The sequence below is a fragment of the Takifugu rubripes genome, chromosome 13 (genome assembly GCF_901000725.2).
Source record: "Takifugu rubripes chromosome 13, fTakRub1.2, whole genome shotgun sequence".
Classification (NCBI taxonomy): Eukaryota; Metazoa; Chordata; class Actinopteri; order Tetraodontiformes; family Tetraodontidae; genus Takifugu; species Takifugu rubripes.
Genome location: NC_042297.1, coordinates 11,093,467 through 11,119,213, shown reverse-complemented (window position 1 = coordinate 11,119,213; position 25,747 = coordinate 11,093,467). Strand labels below are relative to the sequence as shown.

Here is a 25,747-nt window from a genome sequence, read left to right as displayed (position 1 = left end):
CAGCTGTAATCTGTGGTTTCTTAACGTATTCTCAACCACCAGCACATCGACTAGATGGGGGAAAACAAGCAACCAAAAGTGATGAAGAATAACCAGCCCATCAGCACGAAAGCAAAGGATAAGGTGCAATTTACACTCAATAAAACTGCTTTTTCTCGGAAATTGGCCCATTTAATTTGAATTACATCTATATTTGCTTTGATTTTCTGCGCTTCGATGATGACAAATCCAATCTGTCCAGGTTTGAAAATGACTGCGGTGTTTCTTTTAGAAAGTGTTTGTGAAGAAAACGTGCAACGATTTCCTGAAGGATGGCTGCATTTCCTCCTTACAAAAACCACCCCAGAAGGACGGTGGCGGCAGGGTCGATAGTGATGACGTTCCCTCTGGGAGCAACAAACAGTCGGAGCTGAAAGGGTCGAAGGAGGAGGTCGCCGTTTCCAAGGGTGAGCAGACTCATCGATGGGAGTCCCGTTATGAGGACGCTGCTGCGTTCAGGTGTCTTCACCTCAGAACTCTGTCTTCTTTTATATCTTTGGGCTCCTTCTCCTTTACCTCCACCAACTGTGCAGATGTTAAGAAGCCAAAGGTCACGGCAACCCCAGACGTGGCCTCCCAGGAAGAGGTGGAGGAGGAGGAGGCGGAGTTCACCAGATCAGGCGGTCAGAACAACCAGGACTGACCCGATCGAGACATATGACCGGCTGCTGTTGCAAATGTCTGAGATAAATATGAAAAGTTGTTTGATGTCTCTCTGCCCCTGCAGATCAGGGGGAGAGCGCCCCCTCTCCTTCAGCTCTACAGACTCCCTCAGTTCAGGAGGCAGAAAATGAGATGGAGATCACCGTTGGCAACGAGGTGACGGAAGCGCTGAGCAGATTGCTGCTGGGGAAAAGCACCAACCGGCAAATGATGGCCTGGATCGAGGTTAGGGACTACGTTGCAGGGGCTTCAGCACAATTGCACAGATAATACAAAATTAAACTGGCTTTATGTTGTAGAGCAACCTTGACAAGAGACAAAGGGAGTCCGCTCAGTTCGTCAGGGCGCTGGTGACCTCGGTGTGTCAGGCTGCGATTTCTGCCAGTAAGTGAGACATCACCTGGGAATGAAATGTCCATTTGGGAAAAAACGTCTCGTCATAACTGTGTTATAACTGAATGTGCTGCTCGTAGCTTCGGGTTCTGTTCACCACGTGAATGCGTGTGACCTGATGGAGAGGTCAGAGGTGCTCAGAAAATACCTGAGCGACGGGCAGAAGGAGCTGGAGGCTCTTCATGCTCTGGAGGACCTGCTGGAGCGGATGGAGCGCCCGCACAGTGAGTGTCTCGTCCGTCCACGTTTGCTCTGACGACTCTACCGCTGTCCAGCAGTCGTGTTTGTCCTCCGCCTTTGCAGAGGTGCTGCATCTTTTGTTCGACGTCCTGTTTGACGAAGGGATTATCAAGGAAGACACTTTCCATGAGTGCAAGGGCGCTGCGGAGCAAAGCGGAAGAGGCCTCGTGCTGCAGTCGGTCACAGACTTCTTCGACTGGCTCAGCAAATAAGCACTGACGAGTCCAGCAACGTCTTTCTGTAACGCTCAATAAAATCCAAATGCTCGCCTTTCAGTGATTTGTGTTGGCTTAGCGGCCCCGCTGCAGCCGGCCACCGGGGGGCGCTCCGGCTTCTCCACAGCAGCAGCCGTGCCAGGAGACACTCGGTGAGCTGCTGATTCATCATCTACCAGCCAATCAGACACATTTATCGTGTTTGTATACTCTTGATTTCACATGATTTTATCACAAATGGTCCAGAAGGCCTGTAACCATGGCAACAACCGTAGCTATCATCCATCACAGTAACCATGGAATCCAAGCTGTCATCCTCTTACCAACTTTACTAACATGAATGAGGAGCAGCAGAAGTGTATTATGTCCTGCTCGTCCAACTCCTGTTCTCCTTCCTGTTAAAGGGACTTTGTTGCCATCTTGATGTAAGAGACGCCGTATTAATCCGGTTGAATTACTGCTCCTCCACCTCCTGCGCCTCCTCACTCGAGAATCCCTGCAAACCTTGTTGTTCTCTTCAGGTTTTAGTCAGTGTTCTGTTCATCTCAGTCCTGTTTCAGACGCTTATTTAACACAGACCTCCAGAGTCAAAACTGCCTCTTAGCCAACAAAAGTTCCGTTTGACCTTCTCAAAAATAGTAACAAGTCATTTTGTTTCAGCACTTCTTTGCAACATTCAAGACTGAGAAGAATCAATGGAACAATATCAAAACAAAAGCCAAAAACCCACCACTGAACTGTTTGAAAGTGAAGGTGTAAATAATCAGAGTGAGTCAGCAGATTTGGAGTGTTTGAGTTTGGATTTAAAGATGAGGGATGATGTTAATTATTAAAATATGCTGGAATGATCCAAAGACACCAGCAGAAATTTGCTGGCTCAGATGCATAAATGCCCTTCCTTTGAATCTCCTTTAACGCACGTCTTAATTCCGAGTTCCTGCCTTAATTTGAATTGTCATCCTTTATTTGTCAGGTTTGTTAAATCGTGACCAAGCAGGCGAACATTTATCTCACAGCTTTTAAACCGTTGATTAATCGACTTTCCGCCCGTCACACGGAGTCTGAGGCATCTGAATCAGACCTGGGCCGTTGCTCTGTCGGCGCCGCCATCACAGCTAATTTAATGGTTTTGGTGGGAGGCCTTTCAGCGCCGCTCTCTGGCTCAGGCTACATCTGAGCGGAATGAGCTAATCCATCAAGTGAACATGAGGACGTGGTGTTTTCATCCAGATTTTATTAGTGTCGCCTCACACAGTCTTCTAGCTTCTGCCAGTCAGCCTGCAGGGAGCCCGACCATTCATCTGGAACGCCACAGACTGTCGCCATCTTTGCTCACTCACACAGGAAGTTGTTTTCTATCACAATCCATTGGCGGCTTTGACGTTTGTCTTTTTATTGGTGTGTGACATTGCAGCTGTCCACACAGACTTTGACCTACACAGCCCAGCATTTCCTTCCCAGGTGTCCAGTAGGAGAGTAGAATTGGCTGATTTCATGAAGCTAAACTATGGAGAGGGCCCCCTGCTGGCTGGTAGCTGTAGAGCTCACAAGCCCCGCCCCCTCTGTGGAGGTTTAGGTCACTCTGGCAGAAGCAGGTTTCGTTTTTTCCTTTCCTGTAGTTCTGCTGTTTGTTAAGATGAAGTGTGTGTGTGTGTGTGTGTGTGTGTGTGTGTGTGTGTGTGTGTTCGCCCTTGTGTGTTTTCAGATTTCACCACCATCTGGCAGCTCATCAAATATTAACATCCCATCTGCAGCAGCCTGTCAGCGTTGTCGTTGTTGAGAGGAAAAAACACCTAGATTTTATTTTTTCCAAATTAGAAAATGAATCCATCTACAATCCAGAGACTTCAGTATATTTGTATGAATCAAACACTTGTTCATTGTGTCATGGAGAACTTCCTGGACTGAAAACTATGTGGAATGTCCTTCTGGCAGGAAATAAAACTCAATTAGCTTATGGGGCTAATGCTAGCATAATAATATAATATAATATAATATAAAGAAGGAAGCCAAACATGGAGTGTGTCAGAGGTCAGGGAAGATATTCAAAGGGTATCTGGATGACTGTGCTGTTACACACACACACAGACACACACACCCGCATATGCACGCATGCACACGCACGCGCACACATTGCAGTGACGGGCAGCACATATGGGTTATTTGCATATGAAGTCTTCTGCATTACCTTGAATATTTGTGCATTTGTGTGGGCACGTGTGTGTGCGTGCGTGTGTGTGCGTGCGTGTGTGTGTGTGTGTGTGTGTATGAATTATTGATGCAGAGAGTTTTCTGCAGCTTTTTGTTCTCCGATCAAACTTTTGATGATCTCTGTGGGAATCAGAGCTGCTGCTGTTGACGATGAGGTGGAGGAGATGAAGGCCGAAGCGTTCGCTGTCAATCATTCAATAAGTCCAGATTCCAAAATCGATTTATAACAGGACAATGTTTCATTAACCGAGCGGTTCCACTAGCCACTCTGCCCTGTGCTGTAGTGCCCAATGTAGCCTCTAGAGGCAGCAGTCGATCTGATTTAAAGCAAATTCTGTTTATTGCACAATTTAAAAATTCACAAAACCCTCTCTTTTACTCTATGGTCCTGGATATGACTATGCTGAAGATTGTTTTATAGATAAATTTATATTTATGGGATTTTAGTTCACATGGGTCGGGTTGAACTGTCAAAATGAAAAACTCCCTATTCTTTAAACTGTATATTTAAAATTCACTTTACAAATAAATTCACATTTACTACCAAAAAAAGGTGTGTGTGTGTGGGGGGGGGGGTAGACATTTTAATATGAAGCTGTGCCTTCTAAATTTCCCTTTGAAAGACAATCTGGATTTCGGAAGAGGTCAAATTTAATCTCCGGATTCAATAAACAAAACTAATTTATGTAATAATTAACGGCATTATTGAACTAACCGACATGAATTATTCTGGCTGTTAAAATTGAAAGAAAACTGATTTAAACGGATTGACTTGTGATAGAGAGACCAAGAAGGAGAGAGAGAGAGCGCAGGGAGCCTCCCATTGGCTGACAGGGGGGTGGGAGGGGTTTATCTCGGTTTGTGGGAGGAGCTCTTGCGGTCGGCTCCTTTGGAGGAAGGCAGCGAGTCTCTGCTGGTCTCACCGCGGAGAGCCGCACTCAGCAGCGGTGTCCTTCACTCTGCTCTCCCCGACCAAGACTCACCGCGTCCGGCCTGAAGTTTGGGTGGCCTCGGCCTCGTCCTCTGCAGCTCTGCAGTCTTTCTGATGGCGGACCGTCACCGTTGCGGTCCCGAGGATCCGCGGCGATGCCACCTCCTGCTGAGGGGCTGTTTTTTCCGCCTGTGGATGGATTAGAGGATGATTTTTAAATCTACTGGATTATTTTCTGGTCTGAATCAGAGCGACGGAGCTCATAACTACAGGTACAGGTGAGGGACATCTGTCATCTTTGACTCTGAGCTGGAACTTATCGGTTGCTTCCATGGATTAATGTATTAATGTGTGTGTGTGTGTGTGTGTGTGTGTGTGTGTGTGTGTGTGTGTGTGTGTGTGTGTGTGTGTGTGTGTGTGTGTGACCTGTGTCTTGATCTGATGTAGCTGCATTTTTAGGGGCTGACCTAGTAATCACAATATTTATCGCATCATTAATTAGCGTAATTTCCCATCTACTAATTGCTTATTGCTCTACTAATTGCGAGGATTAATCTGAGAAACAATAGTTCATGTTTGTCTTGAGCAGACTTTGATAAATGACTGATTGTATCTGAAAACAAAACCTTTTACAAAGTACAGGAAGTTCCTTTAATAAGCGATCTCTAACGTCATTTTTGTCCGTCTCATTTTTTGTTATTTTCCTCCACTTATGACTGAATGATTATTTATTGTGGTAAATAAATAAAACTGCTGATTTAAACCAAAACATCACTTTACCTTCAATGAACACAGAGAGGAGCAGCTCATAAACAACCCCTGGAGGCTTTGTTGGAGTTCAGATGTTTTGGGGGTGGAATTTGGAAAAATGTGGGTAAATTCCAAAGTTTCGGGTTCTTTTTTTTAGAGAAACGAAGATCTTTGTTCTCGTGAAAACGCACAGAGGAGCACATGCAGGAGGCTCAGGTGTGCGGACGGTTCATCAAACTTGATGTGATGAAGAACCAGAAGAACACAAGTTCAGTTTTTATCCTGACTGTATGAATCAGTGGCAGGTTTGTGAGGAGATCTTCCCAAAGCTCTCCTCCGCTTTACATGACCCGTAAAATCTGATCTGCAGATATCAGATTATTCAGGGAATCCTATTTCATCAGAAAATGCTAGTAATATGATTACGAGAAACCGGCTTCACAGTCCTGGACTGTCTTTGTCCACCTGAACCTGAAAGCCCAACAGACCCCAACAAGACCAGACTGATGTTTGGAAGACAGCAGGAAGGTCGAATCACCACGTTTGACCTCTGAAATAATCGGATAACTGGACTGAAACATGTAAATCAAGTTTTCCATTATTAGCTGTCTGAAGTGCAGGTAAAGGCTTTGGATCAGTTGATGATCCGATTACCGTACTCCAGTTATCGGGCTTTTATGCTCATCGGTGTTTAGCTTCTGGAGCTTCTGTCTGCAGCCTCATCGCTTCTGCTCTCTGAGCTCTTCCTGCTTTTCTTCTGGCTCTTCACCCGCTCAGGTCGTTCCTAAAGGTCTGGAGATGCTGAAAAGATAGAGGGGGTGGAGCTTATGTGAGATACTGCAGCCCGTCAGCAGGGGGTGCTTTAAGTTAGCATTTATGCTAAGTTAACATGAAAACCGTCAAACATGATGGATACCAAATGGTTGAAATTAATTAGATTATTTCCTAAAATCAAACTTTTCCTTTTAAAAATGTGCAGATTGTTTAGATGCTAACAGCAGAAAAGATAAAAAGCTTGTGTTTGCTGTTAGCCGTGCTAACGAGCACTTCCTGTCTGCTCTGCAGCTTAAGTGGCCATTAAAATATGGCTGATCAATATTTCAGAGGTATAAGCTGTATAATATTAATGCTACAAGCTGTGCTGAGTGACTGTAATGCATTCATCACTGAAACTCTTCCAGAACCAAGAGTTCTGCCTGTTCTTCTAAGAACCTCTGTTCAGAATCAGCAGCAGCTGAATCATCAGCAGCTACTGATTGTTGCTGAGCTTCTGCCGCTCGTCAATTGTTGTCAGGACCGAGTCTGTCCGTCAGTAGGTGAGACGTTTGTGGACATCGTTTCTTCAGGACAGAGATGAAGATATGTGGACGTGGTTTGGTGTGTTCCGATGTACCTGCTGATAAAGAATGGATCGGTGGTGCAGATGCTAACGCAGCAAACGTTCCCCTGGGCCACATCGCAATGTAGAGTGACCATTTGTTGTTTAACTCTGCTTCCATTCATTTATTCCGTAATAATTGGCACATTCATCATGAATTAAGATTAAACGAGCGGCTATTATCTTTTGTTTATGACCCTCCCCAACACACACACACGCCATCCCCCATGTCCTCCCCCTCTTAATGGTTTCTTCATTAACCCAGCTGACGGCTCTGCTGGTAATTACTGATTAATTTACAACCCCTGGACACACACAAAGAGTGGAGAATCAGATGTTTGACCAGGCAGAAGGGGCCGTTTCCCTTCTCCGACACACACACACACACACACACAGATGGGTGGAATTGTGTTCTCATCCGGATTTCTGCTTTAAATACTCCAGATTAAAGATGGCTGCCACAGGTGGTCAGGCAGGATTTGTGAATGACTGTTTCAGCGGATAAGTTAGGGGAACCCAGCGGGGGATGGGGGGGCGGGGTTCGGCTCTGCCATGTGTGCATGGAGGGATTCTTACTTTGACCCTGTCAGAACTCGTCACCCGGTCCCGGTTGATGGACTCGAGTGCTGAACCTCAACAAAATCCCATCTGGCTGTTAAATGTTTGAGTTGTTCGACTCGCAGGGGCCGTGACCAGAATCTCTGAAGGTTCCGGCTCCTCTCAGAAGCTCGGCGAGGTCCGTTTACCGGCCCCGCCTCACCGTTGGGCTCAGCTGGTGGGCGGCTGCAGCTGTAGGGGGGCCTTGGGTTGGGGTGAGGCGGTGTTACCTGTTTTCTTCTGCTTTCTCACGTCCGCAGGTTCACATCAGACCTGCTCGTCTGTGTCTGATGTTGTTGTCCGACACCTTTCTGTGACTCTCGCAGGGCTTTCTGACCTTTAGGCCCCGTTTACATAAGAACCCCCCCCCCCGGAGCAGGGGACCACATATCGGAAAAGCGCTAGGTTTTGTGTTTACGCGACAGATGCGACGGCGTTTTCGAACCCCAGTTTGGTATCATTTTGAAATCGCTCCATTTTTAGGTGTTCTGCTGCAAACAGACAGCCCAAATGGAACTTTAGCTTTACGTTTTCACCCAAAATTGTTGCATAAACGGGGCTGTAGTATGAAATCAACAGTAGATGTTGGTTTAAAATAAGGAACCTTATGTAACAACTGGGATGTGTCATCTTTACATAACTCACTTGATGTTCTTGATCCCAGCTGGGAGAACCTGCCTGGACCTCTCTGCTGCAGTCCTGTTACTGATTCTAACATAGGTGCCTGAACGTCACTTCCCTGTTCTTTTTACAGCGTCTGCAGGCGCTGATGCACTCTGTGTGTGTGTGTGTGTGTGTGTGTGTGTGTGTTCTTGTATATGCTGCTTTTTGTTGCCCAACATGCATTTGATGAGCAACAATATGAATTATGGGAAGTGGGGACATGTAATCTTGTCATCAGGACTTCAGAGGTGTTTAAAACAGGGTTATTTTTAGGGGTTTAGATGTGTTTAGTTATAGTAAGGGATTGAACGTTTGAAAGTTAATATTATTTACTTACATTTAAGAACCTTGCGTCGCAACAGAACTACCAACTAACCTAATGCTAATGCGAACAAGCCCAATCCAAGTTTGTGCAGAGTCTGAAATAAACGTGTACAGTTGATGTGACTTCCTGTCACGTGGGGACTTTAATCTGTGATCAAACACTCGTCTCGTCTCTCTGACATACGACTGTTTGTCATCAGTCTCGGCGGGATTACAATCGATATCCTGAAAATCGCTCAAGTTGGTGCCTGTTTACCTGATTTCACCTGAGATTTGAAATATAAATGTTCCATTTCAAAAAGTTCAGGTTAAGCAGAGAGTGGGAGGCAGCTGCTGCTCCTCCTGCTCGCCGTGGCCCTCGCAGGAGCAGAAGCTGTTTAAGCCCCCTCCTCCTCATCTCCATCCAAAGGCAGAAGTTTCCCCGAGTCCCTGAACTCATCACCAAATCTGTCTTATCTGCGGCTCAGCAGCTCTGAACATTCTGAGTTGAAACTCAGACGAGTGAAGAAGAAACCGAGTCGCCGTTCTCAGATTACAGCAACCTGCCGACGATGGGCGGGAGGCTCCTCCCCCTCCGCTGGCGTCGGGGATAAGATAAGCTTTTATTGATCCCGCACTGTTAGAGCAGCTTAAAGACAACAATTTAAGACGGAGGATTAAATAACAGGGTCAAATATATAAACTCCAAAACAATACGTGCAACAAAGATATGGGCTGTTTCCGAAACCACCCCCTATACCCTACATAGTGCACTCAATAGTGTGGACGCCATTTTGAAATAGTGTCCGAATTGCTAGTGAGCATCGCTGTACCCTATGTAGTGCACTCAATATATCCCACAATGCACTGCGAAGCGAGCACCCTAACTCGGAAAATGTATCCCATCAGCCTTTACGGTATCACGTGATACATTTTTTAACGTAATTTCTACTGTGCAGTTTGATATATTAAATTTTTGGAAATAATAATTTTTTTCAGTAGGGGTCCAATATGATCATCTTAAAATATTACAACATAAATGTGTAAAAAAAAAAATCAATCAATCTTCACTGATCCCTCGCCCCTCACTTAAAATTGTTCTTCGGAATCGTCTGTTCCTCACCAGGCAACAGAATCTTAGTAAAAGAATATTTACAAAGATGAAAAGTAGCTCTGGATCCATTTTTTGATGAAAAATTTCTCTATTAAATGTTTTCACTACAGCGGAATATGACTTGAGAATGTTCCATCACGTCTTGGTTTGAAAATGTCAAGGGACATTAATTATTTTAGGTAATAAGTAATTATTATTGTATTATTATTGACATTAATATTTCATTTTATTATATAAAGTTAATTATCGGGTAAAATATTGCATTTTCATAAAATGACCGCTGAATGTATTTCTGATGGGTTACGATAATTAAATGGACCTGGCCTCTTTTCCCGGCGACCGGTTCGTAATTATTATGCGACACCAGGACGTCACTTTACGTGCGCCGTTAATGACGTTGTCCGAATGCTAACTTTAAATTGAGTGCGCTACGTAGTTCACTCAGTCCATGTCCCCCATGTAGTGAGTAGTGAACAGGGAACCAGTGTGTGGTTTCGGAAACAGCCACGGTCTTCCAGATGAAATGAGCGGGAGGAGAACACGAAGGCAGGGGTGCAGTCCAAGAGGGCCGGAGCCGAGCCGGGTTTTCTGTCCTACCAGGTAGACACGCTTTCACCTGGGATCCTCACATGCCAGGTGGAGCAGAAAACCCGGCTCGGCTGTGGCTTCCGGGAGTGTGACAGTGTCAGGGTGTTATAGTGCAGCATTATCGAGTCTGTGTGGGAACGGAGACCTGAGGGAACACCGGGCGTCTGAGTCTGTTCCTGAAGGAGCTGCTTGAGCCCCCCCCCACTGGTTTGGTGCCCAGCGCGGTGAAGGTGTTCCATCATAAATGCTAGCGCAGATTCCTGCAGCAGTAGTCGCTGGGGGTTTTTATTTGGGTGACAAGTCACGAGAGCAGATTTATGTTCATCTTCCTAAAAAGTCACGGCAGAACAGCGCCGCTGCCGAGGTGTTTGTGGTTTACCATGTAATGCTCGAATCTCCTGGTCCAGTACAGCGGGTTGGGGGTCAGGGGGCAGAGCTTTACCGGCACTTTCTTCAAACGTTGACCCACTGGTGGTAACGTGACCAAATATATATATGTGTGTGTGTGTGTATATATATATATATATATGTGTGTGTGTGTGTGTGTGTATATATATATATATGTGTGTGTTTGTCTGACAGAGCTCGCTGTAAACACGGAGGAGACAAATCTCCCAGAAGTCAATGCTGCAGAGACGAGCCCCCCACCCCCATATTCAGGCTCTTTAACGACCGCTTTTGTTTCCTGGTGTGAACCGTCAGAAGACTGTTAGCACACAAACAACAGAGAGGCTCTAAAATCAGCCTGAACCCCCCCCACCCCACCCCCCCCTCAGCAGGTCAGCATAGCTGCACATCACCTCCACCCCCACTGTCACCCCCCCCCCCCCGAACCCTCTGATGCAGATGCAGATTAGAATGTCAGCATGCGTGCGGAGATTTGTCGTGGCTCCAGATAAGATCAGAGCCCCCCCCCCCCAGGCAGCATTTCTCTAGGTCGATGACACCGACAGAGCTCAACACACACGCACACACACACACACACACACACACACACACACACACACAGAGTTTATTTTGAGACAAAGTCCGGTGAGATGACACCAACGTGTTCTATGCATCCACAGATAAAAATAATAGAAGAACCCCCCCAAAGCTCCCCTCCCCTCCTCTCCCCTCCTCTCCTCTCCTCTCCTCTCCTCTCCCCTACCTCTCCTCTCCCCTCCTCTCCTCTCCTCTCCTCTCCTCTCCTCTCCTCCTCTCCTCTCCTCTCCTCCCCTCTCATGTCCTCTCCTCCCCTCTGCTCCTCTCCTCTCCTCTCCTCTCCTCTCCTCTCCTCTCCTCTCCTCTCCTCTCCTCCTCCCCTACCCTCTCCTCTCCTCTCCTCTCCTCTCCTCTCCTCTCCCCTTTTTTGTGTATTGGCACACAGCCAGCTAGCTTCCATTTCAGGTCACTAGCTTGTTGTCTAATGGAGCTAAAAGTGGTGGTAGTGGTTCGGTGGTAGAGACGAGAAGAACGTGGCTGCCTGTAGCAGTTGTCAGCCAGCGGTGGCAGGCAGATTTGGACTTGATTAAATATGCACACTTTTTTAGTAAAATGTAGCTTCTAGTGCCAAAAGCATCCACGGATGATAGAATCAGGAAGTCATGACCTGATTTGACACCATTCTTGTGGTTTTAGTAATGATGATCCAGTCGGGGGATCTGAGCTGCTTCGGTTCCGCTGTTTCCCTCAGAGTTCTGCTGGAATGGTTCTCAGGGTTCTTTGGGTTGTTTTGTCATCGCATTTGTTTTTCTTTTGCAGCCTTGATTTTCTCCTGAAGGACGTCGGCGCCGTCATCGGCTGAGCCGCTTCTTCACTCTGGGAGTCACTCCGGTCAGTTTTTCTCCTCCTCCTTCTTCTTCTGAGCTCATTTCTTCTGCGGCTTCATGTCGGATTTTTACGCTCTGATTGGGAAGAGGTGCATGCTGGGATTTTGGGTGAGATGCTGACGTTTTCATCACGTCTGGTGGTTGTTTAGGAGGTCATAAACATTTCTGCTGCGTCCAAAACTGCCCCAGTGCTACTTGTTGCCGTGGGCGACCTGTAAGAAGGCTCTCCCACGCTTAATGCTTTTGACCTCTGACCCTATACCAGCCTCTGATTAAATGGGTTGTACTCATAGGGTCCTGTCGGTCTCAGGGGGCAGAGCTTTGTGTTATACTATACGAAACACTATGACGACTACGACGTAGTTTTGGTTTGACAATCAATAATAATCACACACAGACAGACACCTTCTTAAGGACGATGATCTCACCTGTATCTGTTTCGGACGTGACCTGGTTGACAGGAAGTACCCGGCGGCCTGAATTGAATCCTCGGCTGACCTCACAGCAGGAACTTGGCATCACCGTGGACGGAATTAACCGAGTTTCAGTTCACTTTCTTTGATCTCGTAACATCAAAGAGCAGCAGAGGCATCACAATGAGGTCAGGAACCGGCGCCACTGCAGTAAACACCCTGTTGACCAAACCCTAGAAATAAACAAAATCTTTTCATTTCCATTTATTTCATTAAAGAGTCAGAATTGTGATTATGGGATACAATGTGAAGGAAACACCTGGGGATTTCCTATCGCCATGGTGACGGTTTGAAGATTTTCCTCGTTACTGAAATATTTGTCTCGTGAAGCCGGCGTGTGGCATTCATGACCTGTCTGGAATTTGGTCCGTCGTGGTTCAACCCGACACTTCCTGGCACAGGAAAAGGGGGAGGGGCTTGGGGGCGGGGTTATCCCTGTTGCAGCAGGTCGAGGATCAAAGATCTGGACAGATTATTGATTAAGCCTTTGCTGGCGTTAATCCAAGTGTAAATCCAGGTTAGTTACTGTTTGACACAAGCAGTTGAACTTTTGAAAGGTTTTGATTTCAAAAAGCGGCTGAAATAAAGGTCAAATAAGTGAAATAAAGTCGTAGTTTGCAGATTAATGGAACCAACAACAGCAGAAGTCAGAAATGGCTGAACTGGTCTCCAAACTGGTTAGTTGGAACGCTCTGGTCAAAGGTTGTCAGTGAGAACTGACCTGGGATCAGCTTTGAAGCGTGCATGACGTGTTTATGGTGATCACGCCGCCGCAACACAGGAAACGTCAACAATGGAACAGCGTGCATCACATTGATCTGTGAATCATCTCCTGCTGCATTTCAATTGGTTGCTTAGTAACCAGAGTCATAAGCAGCCGTCACGTGTGAGACAACGCTCTCTGAATTCCACTTTTTTATTATCACTGGTCACATGCCACATCGGTCACCATGGTTATCCCCACAGTCTATGCTAAATGACCACACTGGCTTACGTGGCTAACTGCTACAGTGCTAGCAACTCATCACTAGAGTCAACAATTCAATATAAAGAGAAGGACGTTTATGGGATCGCTGCGGGCAGGAATCCTAATTCTCCCACATCGTACATGTTAACATCGCCTCTTCAGCAAACAGCGTCCACGCTAACACCAGCTAGCAACATCTGATTTAAATCTGTTTAACCTTTGTGGGCTTATGTGTGCTAACTCTGCCAAGTGATAGCATGAATGAGTCTGTTTAGTGTTCTCGCTATCAAACTGAAGCAGCGATAGGCTTTTCTTCTCTACATTCCTCTGTTTGAAAAAAAATCTCCCACAATGCTCTGCTCCATTATTGCTCACTGTGTAAGGTGACACCACTCTTTTCTCTATTATTTCTCTTCTTTCCACCTTTTCTCCCCCCATCTGTCAGAGCACAGGAGCACAGGGAGGCTGAAACCAGAGCTGACGGAGGTGGAGGACATTTATGTTTATAGGCAAGGAGGAGGAGGAGGAGGAGGATGATGAAGAGGAGAGGGAGGAGCTGTAGTGGGTTCGGGTCAGGGAGTGAAACTGTTCAAGGTTGAAGAACTGGAACAAACTGCTGATGGAGGGAAAAATGCAGCTCTGTTTTGGGTCTGAGCTCTGAAAAAGGAGGAGGAGGAGCAGGAGGAGGAGGAGGAGGAGGAAGGGCTGGGTTGACTTCATATGTAAACCTGGACGTGTGAGCGCACGTTCTGAGTCTCAGCCTGCACGGTGAGGGAAATCTCCAGGTAGGAGCGAAGAAAAAGTCTTTCTGCTTCCTCTTTAGCTGATTTTGGAGCGAGCTGCTGGAGACGGGTTCGGTTCCCCCTGCAGGAGCAGCTCCTCTTCATCTTCGTCCTCCTGCTCTCTTTGGCAGCATCAAAGCGAAGCAGGTGAAGACGGACTTTAATCCAGGTTTCAGCGTGCGGTTCTTGCCAGCACTGCAGGAACGTCTGATGCTTCACCTCCAGTCCTGACGCGTCTCATCACGCAGGTGATCTTCGTGGTTCTGCAGCTTCATAAATTAAAATATTAAAATAAAGGACGGGATTTCTGCATTTGACAAGTTCAGACTTTTGAATTCAAATAACGACGCCGCGGGCAGCCAATCACAGCTGGGGGGATTTGGACGCTTTTTGAGCAGTGTGCTAACTTGCGAGCTAACTCCAGCTGAAGTTGCTGAGGACCTTTTTAAGACCGGGGTGGCGCCCACCTTCAGTAGCGGTTAAGTTATTAAACACAACTGATGTGATTGGTAATTTGTATCCGATCTTAAAGTGGTTTCTCGTGTAAATTTAGGATGGCGGGAACGTCTCAAAACAGATCAGCTCCGGCGATTCCTGTCACGTCTCTGAGAAATAGAAAAGGTTGACTCCGCCCCCCTGCCCTGCCCCCCCACCACAAACCCACTACTTCATCCTGATCCCATTTTACGCTGATAAATCAAAGATTTATTAATCCTGAGGGCAGGTCAGCGTGTCGCAATGGAAAGTCGAGAACCTCCGACAGGAAACTCGCTGTCGGGACACAAAATGGCCAATCGGACGTCAGGAGGCAGCGACGCGTTCGGATTACACACACGGGAGTCTGATCTGATCTGAGGGATCACACACACACACACACACACACACACACACACACACACACACACACACACACACACACAGGGAGGGGAGCTGCTTTACTTCCTGCCTCCTTCTGATGGACTGTGAACATGGCCGAGCCACAGCGGATCTCTTAGATCTTAATGAATCCATCATCTTCTGCTGAGCGCTGCTCTCGATGGCCTCGCTCACAGTCGTCAGCCGCTTCTCTCCAGAACCACTTAAACCACTAACTAGCACCTTTCTCCTGCCAGCTCTCATTTTCCATGGTTTCTTGACCTTTTCCGGCCACTCTTTTCTTCTCCTCCTTTAATTTCCTCTCGTCTCAGCGTCTTTTCTTGCACGTCTCAGTTTTCATGTTAGATATAAAACAGCTTAACTCCTTAAGTCCTGTCAGCTTAAAGCAGGCAGAGAGGTGACGTCCACAATCATCGCGTATAGAAGATAAACAGGAAGAAGATATAAGGGACGCGTTTTGTAAATCCAGCCATTTTTGTAGTCCAATGACAAACATTTTATGGACTACAACACCCAGGTAACCACGCCCCAAAGTCAAGGGTTCACGTTCCTGTCAAACAGGATGATGATGATGATGATGGTGATGATGGTGGTGGTGGTGGTGGTGGTGATGAGATCATCCAGGTGGGGAACCTTCAGGTAAAGATAGTGATGATGATGATGATGATGATGGTGGTGGTGGTGGTGGTGGTGGTGGTGGTGGTGATGAGGTCATCCAGGTGGGGAACCTTCAGGTGAAGATAGTGATGATGATGATGATGGTGGTGGTGGTGATGAGGTCATCCAGGTGAAGAACTTTCAGATGAAGATAGTGATGATGATGGTGGTGGTGATGAGGTCATCCAGGTGGGGAACCTTCAGATGAAGATAGTGATGATGGTGGTGGTGGTGGTGATGAGGTCATCCAGGTGGGGAACCTTCAGGTGAAGATAGTGATGATGATGATGGTGGTGGTGGTGATGAGGTCATCCAGGTGAAGAACTTTCAGATGAAGATAGTGATGATGATGGTGGTGGTGGTGATGAGGTCATCCAGGTGGGGAACCTTCAGATGAAGATAGTGATGATGATGGTGGTGGTGGTGATGAGGTCATCCAGGTTGGGAACCTTCAGATGAAGATAGTGATGATGATGGTGGTGGTGGTGGTGATGAGGTCATCCAGGTGGGGAACCTTCAGATGAAGATAGTGATGATGATGGTGGTGGTGGTGATGAGGTCATCCAGGTGGGGAACCTTAAGATGAAGATAGTGATGATGGTGGTTGTGGTGATGAGGTCATCCAGGTGGGGAACCTTCAGCTCCACCTATTCTTGTTTTGCTGAGTCCAAAGTGGTGAATCTGGAGCGTGTTCTGGCCGTTCAGGTTCCTCCTGACTGATCCAGTTCAGGTTCTCCAAGCAGAATGTGTTCTGCAGATCTGTGACCTTGCTGATTGTTGAGACTTGGTGGCTGTTTAGTTTCTCTCTGTTCCGGCTGTTTTTCCTCGCCGTCCTTTGGGCCGCGCTGAGCGTCGCGACCTGCGTGACCTGGAACTGAGACAGACACACGTCCTTCACCGTCTTCCAGCTTCTTCCATCACCGACCTGGGTCATGACCTGGGTCATGTGACCAACAGACTCGGGTCACTTTTCCCTCTTTTGACGTCTTACTTTTCTCTCGTTGCGCTGTTGTTGGCGAACCATGGTCATGTGATCTGGTTGGTTGCTCTTGGATTTAGAACCATATGGTTCGTCTCTCTGCAGATGAAGAGATGCTGCGGGGGTCTGATGAGGGAATGAACCCCACCTGAACCCCACCCCCACCCCTGAACCTCAGCGTCGCCCTCCCATCATGCACCTGCTGTTCCGTGGACGCCTGAAGCTGCTGGCGGCGTCTCTGGTGGCCGTCGTGCTGCTCACCTGGCTCTACCTGCTGGCTGGAAACCTGGAGAGTGAGTTCAACCGCGATGTCGCCTTAGAAACAAATATCCCAGAACACGGGTCGATACCAGAGCTGCAGTTAATCGATGCGCTGATCGGCCAGTAATCAGCCAGTTCAACACGAATAATGAAGATATTTTAATCTGAGGCTGCGGTTCGGCTCAGACGGCCACAGCAGAAAACGTCAATAATGAATCAATAGTTGTTCTTCTGCTAACTGGGCTCTCTATGTCCTTCTGACTAAATGTTTCCAGCTCATCTGTTTCTGAAGTGATGGAACAAAAGGTGGAACAAAACAGTTTACAGATGAAGAGTGGAACTACTTTTAGCAGCGGATGAATATAAATAGAAATATACCAATGTGGAGCTTTGTGGAGCTCCACAAACTAGTTTGATTGTCCAGTGTTCTTCCAGTAAAGACTGACCTCAGATTAGGATCAGTCCTGTTTCTGTCGACGTTGCCCAGGAAACCAGGCCACGCCCACCGTTGCTAATGCTTTACATCTCGCTAGCTTTAATAGAACAACCTGCAGGTTTTTGAGATCTGAGTGGGAACACCATGGACGTCAGTGGTGTGTAACTGGTTCGCCCCTCCCCCACAGATGGTCGCTCCCTCTTCTTGACCCCCTGTCTGGCCGACACGCCAGCAGCCCAGGTCCTGGAGCGGGCCGTCCTGGAGTCACGGGTTCGCGAGGTGGAGGAGGAGAACCGTCAGATCCGCCTGCAACTCAGCCAGTCGCAGGATGTCATCGCCCAAGCACAGGACGGCAACTACGGCAACCAGCAGTGGGTGGCCTCGGCGGACACGGGCCCCGAGGACGGCGATAACACGGCGGAGGAGAAGAGCAACCGCACTGAATGTTCCCGATCCCCCGTCGTCCAGAAGTGCGAGGTCAGCGAAAATGTCATTTCCTGACCAGAATCCGCAATCGCGACATCAGACTCTGAACGTTAGCACTTTAGCTTCAGCGCTTCCATGAGCTCGGCTGCTTTCAGTCGTTTCCCATTACAGTTGTGATGTGAAGAGGTCAAAGATCAGAAGATCTTCCCACTAGTGACCTCAAACGTATTGAGTGATGCGGCACGGCTGATCACGTGTGGTGGAAATGATGCGCTCTTCCTCTTCCCTCCCGCAGCTCATCCATGTGGCGTGCGTTTGTGCCGGTCACAACGCCAGCAGAGACGTGGTCACGCTGGTCAAGTCTGTCCTCTTCCACAGGTCAGGATGGTTTGTTATTGTTCTTTTAGCAACTGTAGCCAAACTTAGCATCAATGAAATGTGTGAAAACAAGATGATCGATAATGATTTTAATGAACTCGCATTAAATATCAACAATAACAGTCTTTTGCGTCAACGATTGATGATGTCACCACGTACGTGACCCCACCTCCATGTTGCTGTGTTCATCATCACGCTGCGCTAGGCTACATTCTTTAGCACGTATAGCATTAGTATTATGCTAGGCTAAGTTGTATTGCCAATGTTTATTTTGATTAATGATTATTATTATTTATTAATTATTATTTTTAATAAGTTGTTAAATTTTTGGCACCATTGCAAAGATGAGTGAACCAACAACTCTTTTCCAGGAGGAATCCCCTTCATTTCCACTTCATCACAGACACGGTAGCCAATCAGATCCTGAGTTCTCTCTTTCAGTCCTGGATGGTTCCGTCTGTGCAAGTTAGTTTCTATGACGCCGATGAACTCAAGGTACACACACACTCACACTCACACACACACACACACACACACTCACACACACACACAAAACATGGTAGGATTGTATGACTCTGATCCTGATTGGTTAAGACAATGATGGACGCAGATTTAAGTGCTGTTTCACGATGCTAATTGCTATGTCAACTTCTCCTGATTATATTTCACACTTTTAATCGGCTTCTTCTTCAGTGTTTCCTGTTTTAAATACAGGCGAGATTTCACAGCCATCTGTTACAGTTGATGACACCATGCTAACTCAGGCCATTAAACAGTTTAAAAAAGGCTCCTCTGGATGAAAACCTGTAGAAAGTAATCATCGTGACGACAGCATGGACAAGACAGCACCTCACTCCAGGATGTGTGTTCTTCTTCTGTGGTTTCAGTCTGAGGTGTCCTGGATACCAAACAAACACTACTCAGGAATTTACGGCTTGATGAAACTTACGCTCACCAAAGCCCTGCCGTCCGACCTGAGGAAGGTCATCGTGCTGGACACCGACATCACCTTCGCCACCGACATCGCCGAGCTCTGGGGCATCTTCAGGAAGTTCACAGGTGAGACCAAAGCTTTTGTAGTCATTTAAACTTCCCCAGATCTCTGTCATTCTCAACCTGACTTCAGATAATCCTGTAATCTGCCCTGTCCTCAGAGAAACAGGTGATCGGCCTGGTGGAGAACCAGAGCGACTGGTACTTGGGGAACCTCTGGAAGAACCACAAACCTTGGCCTGCGCTGGGACGAGGCTTCAACACAGGTAACGGCTTCTTCAACACGGGTGACAGGAGACAAAAACATGATGGCGTCACAAAGGAAGCAAACTTCCGCTTGTCGGTCTCGCAGGTGTGATTCTTCTGTACCTGGAGCGCCTGCGGAGAATCGGCTGGGAGCAGATGTGGAGGTTGACTGCGGAGAAGGAACTAATGAGCATGCTCAGTACTTCACTGGCTGACCAGGTCAGGAATCCCCCGGATGGGTTAGCTGGCTGTTAGCAACGTGGCCAAACTCACGCATAGGCTAACTGGGACAAACATGAGCTAGCAGTGGACTATTGTTCAATATCTCTTCCAAACCAGCTGGTTCTTTCACTCCTGTGCTGGACGCTGCTGAGGTTTTTCCTCGTGTTTCTTCTGTACAGGACATCTTCAATGCCTTCATCAAGCAGAACCCGGTCCTGGTGCACCAGCTGCCCTGTTTCTGGAACGTCCAGCTGTCCGACCACACGCGCTCGGAGCAATGCTACACCGAGGTGTCCGACCTGAAGGTGGGCTCCTGATGTTCCGCTACAGGGGAAAGAACCTCAACGGTTTGCTAACTGTTGAATAAATGTGCCCGGTCTGACTTGTCTCCACGCTGCCGTCTCAGGTGATCCACTGGAACTCTCCCAAGAAGCTTCGTGTGAAGAACAAACATGTGGAGTTCTTCAGGAACCTCTACTTGACCTTCCTGGAGTATGATGGGAACCTACTGAGAAGAGAACTGTTCGGCTGCCCGAGCCAGTCCAGTCCAGAAAACGTCCAGGTGAGACCTTTAAAACCAGAAGATCTAAAGGACCCATATGAAACTCATTCTGACCACATACAGGGTAAGACACCATAAGTGTCTGAGGTCACACACCGTGTCATTTCCTGTTAGTTTATTTAGCTAAATATTTGCCACTGAACGTCTGGAGGTTTTAGAAGATAATTATGAAAATGAGGTCACCAAGATGCTTCTGACGACCGCTGAGGAGCTGAGAGCTTCAGCAGCTGAGATGAAGACACAACCACACTGTGGTTCTGGTTCAGAAGATCTTCATCACTCCACCAGGGGGTTCCGAAACAAACAATGAGGCCACCTGGAAGAAGTTCCCATCTCCACCAGACTGATGGTTACTGGAGTTCAGAACTCTGACTTGATGTTCTGCCATGTAAAATCGAGAGAAGAGGTTTGAAGACAACAGGGAGTTCTTCTGGAGTGGTGGGGGTCAAAAGTTACAGCTCGGTCCAACAGGAAGTTGGTGTGTAGACTGTCATCCCTGACCTTCTTGTCCGCTGTGTGTGTGTGTGGAGTTTTCTGAAGAAAACGGAGGCTCACACGCCGACAGAGCTGTAGAAACATGGTGGTTCACACCCCTGAAGTGACTGAAGCTTGTTGTTGGCGTATTTAGAACATGGGAAAGAAGTGTTTGTCAGAGTTCCCAGACGAGTCTGGTCTTGTTGGCTCTGATCGGCGCTGTTGTCGCCTCCATAGTTGCAGGCGGCTCTGGAGGAGCTTGATGAGGATGACCAGTGCTACGACTTCCGCCGCGAGCGACTGACCGCTCACCGCGTGCACCTGTACTTCCTACAGTACGAATACACGCCCACTGAGGATGACATCACACTGGTGGCCCAGCTGTCCATGGACAGGTATGCGGTCGCAGCCAGGTGGCCTTTTTATCTCCTGCTGGTCTGTAGAGATCTTTGGTTGGTGGACTGGATGCTAGCTGGTGTTGGCAGACTCATGGACAGCGTGTTTCTTGCAGGTTGCAGATGCTGGAGGCCATCTGTAAGCACTGGGAGGGTCCCATCAGCCTTGCACTCTACATGTCCGACGCTGAGGCCCAGCAGTTTCTGCGCTACGCCCAGGCCTCGGAGGTCCTAAAGAACCGCAAGAATGTCGGGTACCACATCGTTTACAAAGAGGGACAGTTCTACCCCGTGAACCTGGTGAGAAACGTGGCCCTGAAGAACGCCAGGACGCCGTACGTGTTCCTGACGGATGTGGACTTCCTGCCCATGTACGGCCTGTACGAGTACCTGAGGTAAGTTTCAGTGGATGCCGAGTCCACGGTTCTGGTTCAGAATCCAGAACATTCCTGGAGACACAAGTCCACACCAGTGGTCTAACCTGAGCCTGGATGGCGAACCAGAGCCATTGGTGTGAGGAGTCTCACCATCTCTGTCCCTCCACGCAGGAAGTCCGTGCTTCAGATGGACATGGCTCACACCAAGAAGGCTCTGGTGGTTCCGGCCTTCGAGACGCTTCGTTACCGTCTGTCCTTCCCAAAATCCAAAGCGGAACTGCTCTCCATGCTGGACATGGGGACTCTCTACACCTTCAGGTACTCGAACCGTCCAGTGGCTTTCACACACACAGGTCGCCCTGAGTATGACATCACTTCCTGCTCCTTCAGGTATCACGTGTGGCCTAAAGGTCATGCTCCCACCAACTATGCCAAATGGAGAACGGCAACGACACCGTACAAGGTGGAGTGGGAACCGGACTTTGAGCCGTACGTGGTGGTTCGTAGGGACTGTCCGGAGTACGACCAGCGTTTTGTGGGCTTCGGCTGGAACAAGGTGTCCCACATCATGGAGCTGGACGCACAGGTACATCTGCGGAAACTTCCCGTCTCTGTTGATAATGCTAATGCTGCTCCGACCGTCGCGGAGCGCTGGACCAGATCATTAACCCGTAAAGAGAATTGTTGATATTCTGTCAATCCAAAATCAACCTCTGAACCTGTTTCTTGCAGGAGTACGACCTGATGGTCCTCCCCAACGCCTTCATGATCCACATGCCCCATGCTCCCAGTTTTGACATCTCCAAGTTCCGCTCCAGTTCCAGCTATCGAAACTGTCTGAACATCCTGAAGGACGAGTTCCACCAGGACCTGTCCAGGAAGTACGGCTCAGCTGCGCTCAAGTACCTCACCGCCCAGAGGAACATCTAAAAACTTGACGCACCGCTGAATGGTGAAGCTTTAAAGACCTGCAGATGTTCCTGGATCTTCTCAGATCGTTGGTGAACAAAGGGAACATGAGTAGCTTTATTTAAAGAACATTGGACCATGTGTGCTGACAATCGGGGCATTCTGGATGACTCTGTGGAGGCTGAGGAAATGTCTTGAGAAGGTGGAGCCTGTAGAGCAGGGGGAGGAGCTTGCTGGACATGAGGAGGGGCCTGTTGAGCAGGAGGAGGAGCCAAGCCTTATCTCTTTCCACTCAACCGACGTATTTAATATTTTTTTTTACTGTCAATCAGAACCAATGAATTACATTGACGAAGTTTGAACCATTATTACAGATTCTTTAGACGTTTTCTGGCCTGAAAATCCATCTGTTGCGTTTCTGCAGCTTCAGGGATGTCCTGCATGAGCGAGCGTGTGCAAGCTTCAGCTGTATCACGTGACTCGTCTCCACCACATTCACGCCACCTTTGACCCGCATGTTGCACTACATATCCCTGCCCTAATCTTCTTTTTCACATTCAAAGAAATGTAAAGGTTGAACCAACTTTTAGATTGAATTGATTCAAAACTTTCAATGAATTTCAGCAAAACTGGGGTTTCTAAGGAGACGGAGCTGGAAAAAAAACATTTATGGATGAGCAAAAGAAGATAATTCTGTGTAACCAAAAACTTGATTGATCACTGATTGGATCTGAGGTGATGAGGAGCAGCTGTGATCAGGAAAAGATCCCTTTAGATTTAGTCTGTCACTGGATTTCTGTGCGTCTGCTGTCTGATTCCTGACGTTTGAGCAACATCGTTCTTCCAGAGATTCTCCTCTTCATCTGCTGCAAAAATCAAAACTTCTGAGGAAGAAGAATCAACAGAAGCTCAGATGAGCTCATTCTGATCCTTAGCTAGCTAGCGAACATCAGCCAACATTAGCATCTGCTGTCACACGAAATATAGAAACCGCACATGGAACAATAAGGTTTCCCTTTTGTGGACGAAGCAGCTCGACTGAAATGCAATTAAAAATATCCAGTTAATGGACTGCAGGAAATGTTCATTTGAGTATAAATTTTGTTTCCTCTTAGATCAAATGATTCTTTTTTTCCCATGCCTGCAGCCAGTTTAGTGCTTGTTTATCTAATGTCATCAGGTGACGTCAGTTTCTGGCTACAGCGGAGTCGACGCATCACATGACCACATGACCTCATCACTCCAGAGCGGTTCAGCGAAGCCTTTAAAAACGTTGGCAATCTTTTTCCCTACTGAGACAGTCCGAGATCATTTCTGTTTCATGAGTTTTAAGCGCTAACCTAATGACGCTGCAGCCTGTAGGGGGCGCTGGCAGAGACGAGCGCTTCCTTTTTCAGCCTCTTTACTTCCTGTGTTGAGATGAGAAAAAGAGGAACCGATGGATGATGAAGTGAGAGTGGAAGCTGTGATTGGCCTGTCCTGACCCCTCCCCCGCTGTCATGCGTGTCACCTGGATTGTGATTGGGCGATGCTAGTGCCTTTGATGTGAGGCGGATCCTGATTGTACTGACGAGCGGAACGTCAGGTGTTCTATTTATTATTCTTGTTGATTCAGATCATATTTTTATAAATACGTGCTTGAAATAAACTTGCCTTTCTTAAAAAAAATCACTCCTGAGTTTGTCGTCACTCTCATTAAAAAGATGTTTTTAAAATGTTTTTTACTCTATAAACTTGCAGAAAAGATTTTATTCTGACTTTTTAACTGAGCTTATTCCATAATATGACTCGTTTCTTAAAAAGAATGTTACTAATTAATCATTTTAAAACTATTAGCACTATCTCATAGGCTAGCATGCTAACTTTATATTGCTGTCATATTTTTTACATTTTTGGGATTGATTACTATTGACCACGTCATTAAAAACCATGAGCTAATTAGCATTAGCATTCAGAGGCTTCAGGTCACACTTCTGTTTTGAATTTAGGAAGTAGTGAAAAATCCTTTCAGTCATGTAAAATAAATGAGCACAGACTTTATGTTCTAATAATACAGTAACATTACAGTTGGATTTTCTGTCTCATTAATCTGATGTTAACGAAAAATGCACAGGCGCAAACAAAAACCTCGAACAAACTCAGGATAAACTACACTTAAATGAGTTTTTATTCAGATCTAAAGCATCAGAATCACATTTTCTGAGCAGAAACTTCACATTTACGGTTCATCTGAATCGACTTCACGGCTCATTGAACCTCTGACGATGATGCGCCAGCTCTGCCCTCTGACCTCATCAGGCCAACGAGCGTTTAATGTCTGGTGGTGATTCGTGTCAAGTAAGCTGTGTGTGTGTGTGTGTGTGTGTGTGTAAATAATGTATTTGCACATTTAATGTATGTCTGTTCCCTCTGTTCTCCTTTACTCAGCCCACCATCAGCAGGAGGGTCCTCCTCTATGAGCCTGGTCCCGCTCAAGGTTTCTTCCTGTTAAAGGTAGTTCTTCCTCCCACCGATGCTTGTTGAGGGTCAGGCTGTGGGATTCCGTAAAGCTCCTGGAGATACTGGTGTGTAGATAAAGCAGGATTCTTTCAGAAGCAGTCAGGACAGATGTTCTGGTTCTGGTTTCACCTCTGATTTTATGCTTCATCCTCACCAGGTGGTTCCAAGCGTCCCAGGTTGCTCTTCACCAGTGCCTCGCTGCTACTTCCTGACCCGGCGACAGAACATGCATAATTCCCGCCTCTGCACGCGAGGATCACGCTGAACAAACGTGACAGCGGCGAGGCGGCGAGGCGGCGGTGGCGGCGGCGCCGACATCAGCGCTTCTGCTGTCTCCCGAGTGTCGTCTCAGATTAACGCCGTGATGAGACGAGCTGGGCCGCAACTGTTTCGCAGAGGGGAATCTCAGTTGCCAACAGCTGACGGCGGAATGTCGAGGAGATCTGGAGGAAGATCTCTGTGAGGAAGCTCATCCTCATCCTTCAAACTCATCCTCACAGGTCAAAGTCGTGACCTTCACCTACACACACCTGAGCACATCTGGGATCACTCGCAGGATAATCCCACTCTGGACCATCTAAGATAAGGAGAAGTGTGTAACAACCAAACGGAGACCTGAGGAGGCCAGCTAACCATGTTGGGGGTTTTCGCCCCCTAGTGGTCAGTTTTTTCCTGTAAATGTGGACTTTGAGTTTGTTTGAGTCCTTTCTTCTTTTCGCACGAGTTGGGACCAGTTCAGACTGGTTCTTGGAGGATACTCGGCAGGCTGGGGGAGTAATGAGGCGTCTGAGGAATGTTCCTGTAGATCTGTTTGTTCAGTTCTGTTTGTCTGCGTTGAGAACATTTGTATTTATAGATCTGCTGGAGAGCACGAGTAATGAAGCGCTACAAATGGAGCTCGTCAGAACCTCCATCAGCCAAAGCACAACATTAACCTTC

The 25,747-nt window shown here is 47.4% G+C and overlaps 2 protein-coding genes across 9 annotated transcripts; both read left to right on the top strand.

Moving 5' to 3' along the window:
- On the top strand, nucleotides 1-1,610 carry LOC115252054 (eukaryotic translation initiation factor 4 gamma 3-like). Of its 2 annotated transcripts, XM_029846366.1 has the most exons (7): nucleotides 1-123; nucleotides 272-446; nucleotides 573-662; nucleotides 767-927; nucleotides 1,002-1,086; nucleotides 1,176-1,319; nucleotides 1,399-1,610. In XM_029846366.1, the coding sequence occupies exons 1-7, from the start codon at nucleotides 55-57 to the stop codon at nucleotides 1,545-1,547; spliced, it is 873 nt and encodes a 290-aa protein (XP_029702226.1). In that variant the 5' UTR covers nucleotides 1-54; the 3' UTR covers nucleotides 1,548-1,610. The 2 variants fall into 2 exon arrangements, with proteins under 2 accessions (XP_029702226.1, XP_029702227.1); XM_029846367.1 differs by lacking the exon at nucleotides 573-662 and having other exon boundaries at nucleotides 24-123.
- LOC101071280 (LARGE xylosyl- and glucuronyltransferase 2) lies at nucleotides 1,567-23,980 on the top strand. Of its 7 annotated transcripts, none has more exons than XM_029846343.1 (16): nucleotides 1,567-1,702; nucleotides 11,829-11,900; nucleotides 16,736-16,923; nucleotides 17,515-17,804; nucleotides 18,049-18,131; nucleotides 18,503-18,626; nucleotides 19,019-19,190; nucleotides 19,286-19,390; nucleotides 19,477-19,589; nucleotides 19,772-19,897; nucleotides 19,999-20,154; nucleotides 20,866-21,023; nucleotides 21,140-21,418; nucleotides 21,572-21,718; nucleotides 21,791-21,986; nucleotides 22,133-22,330. In XM_029846343.1, exons 3-16 carry the CDS (start codon nucleotides 16,824-16,826, stop codon nucleotides 22,328-22,330), a joined length of 2,247 nt encoding a protein of 748 aa, XP_029702203.1. In that variant the 5' UTR covers nucleotides 1,567-1,702; nucleotides 11,829-11,900; nucleotides 16,736-16,823. The 7 variants fall into 7 exon arrangements, with proteins under 7 accessions (XP_029702203.1, XP_011608067.2, XP_011608068.2 ...); XM_011609765.2 differs by lacking the exon at nucleotides 1,567-1,702 and adding an exon at nucleotides 4,650-4,970 and having other exon boundaries at nucleotides 22,133-23,980; XM_011609766.2 differs by lacking the exon at nucleotides 1,567-1,702 and adding an exon at nucleotides 4,650-4,964.
- Nucleotides 23,981-25,747: the final 1,767 nt, after the last annotated feature.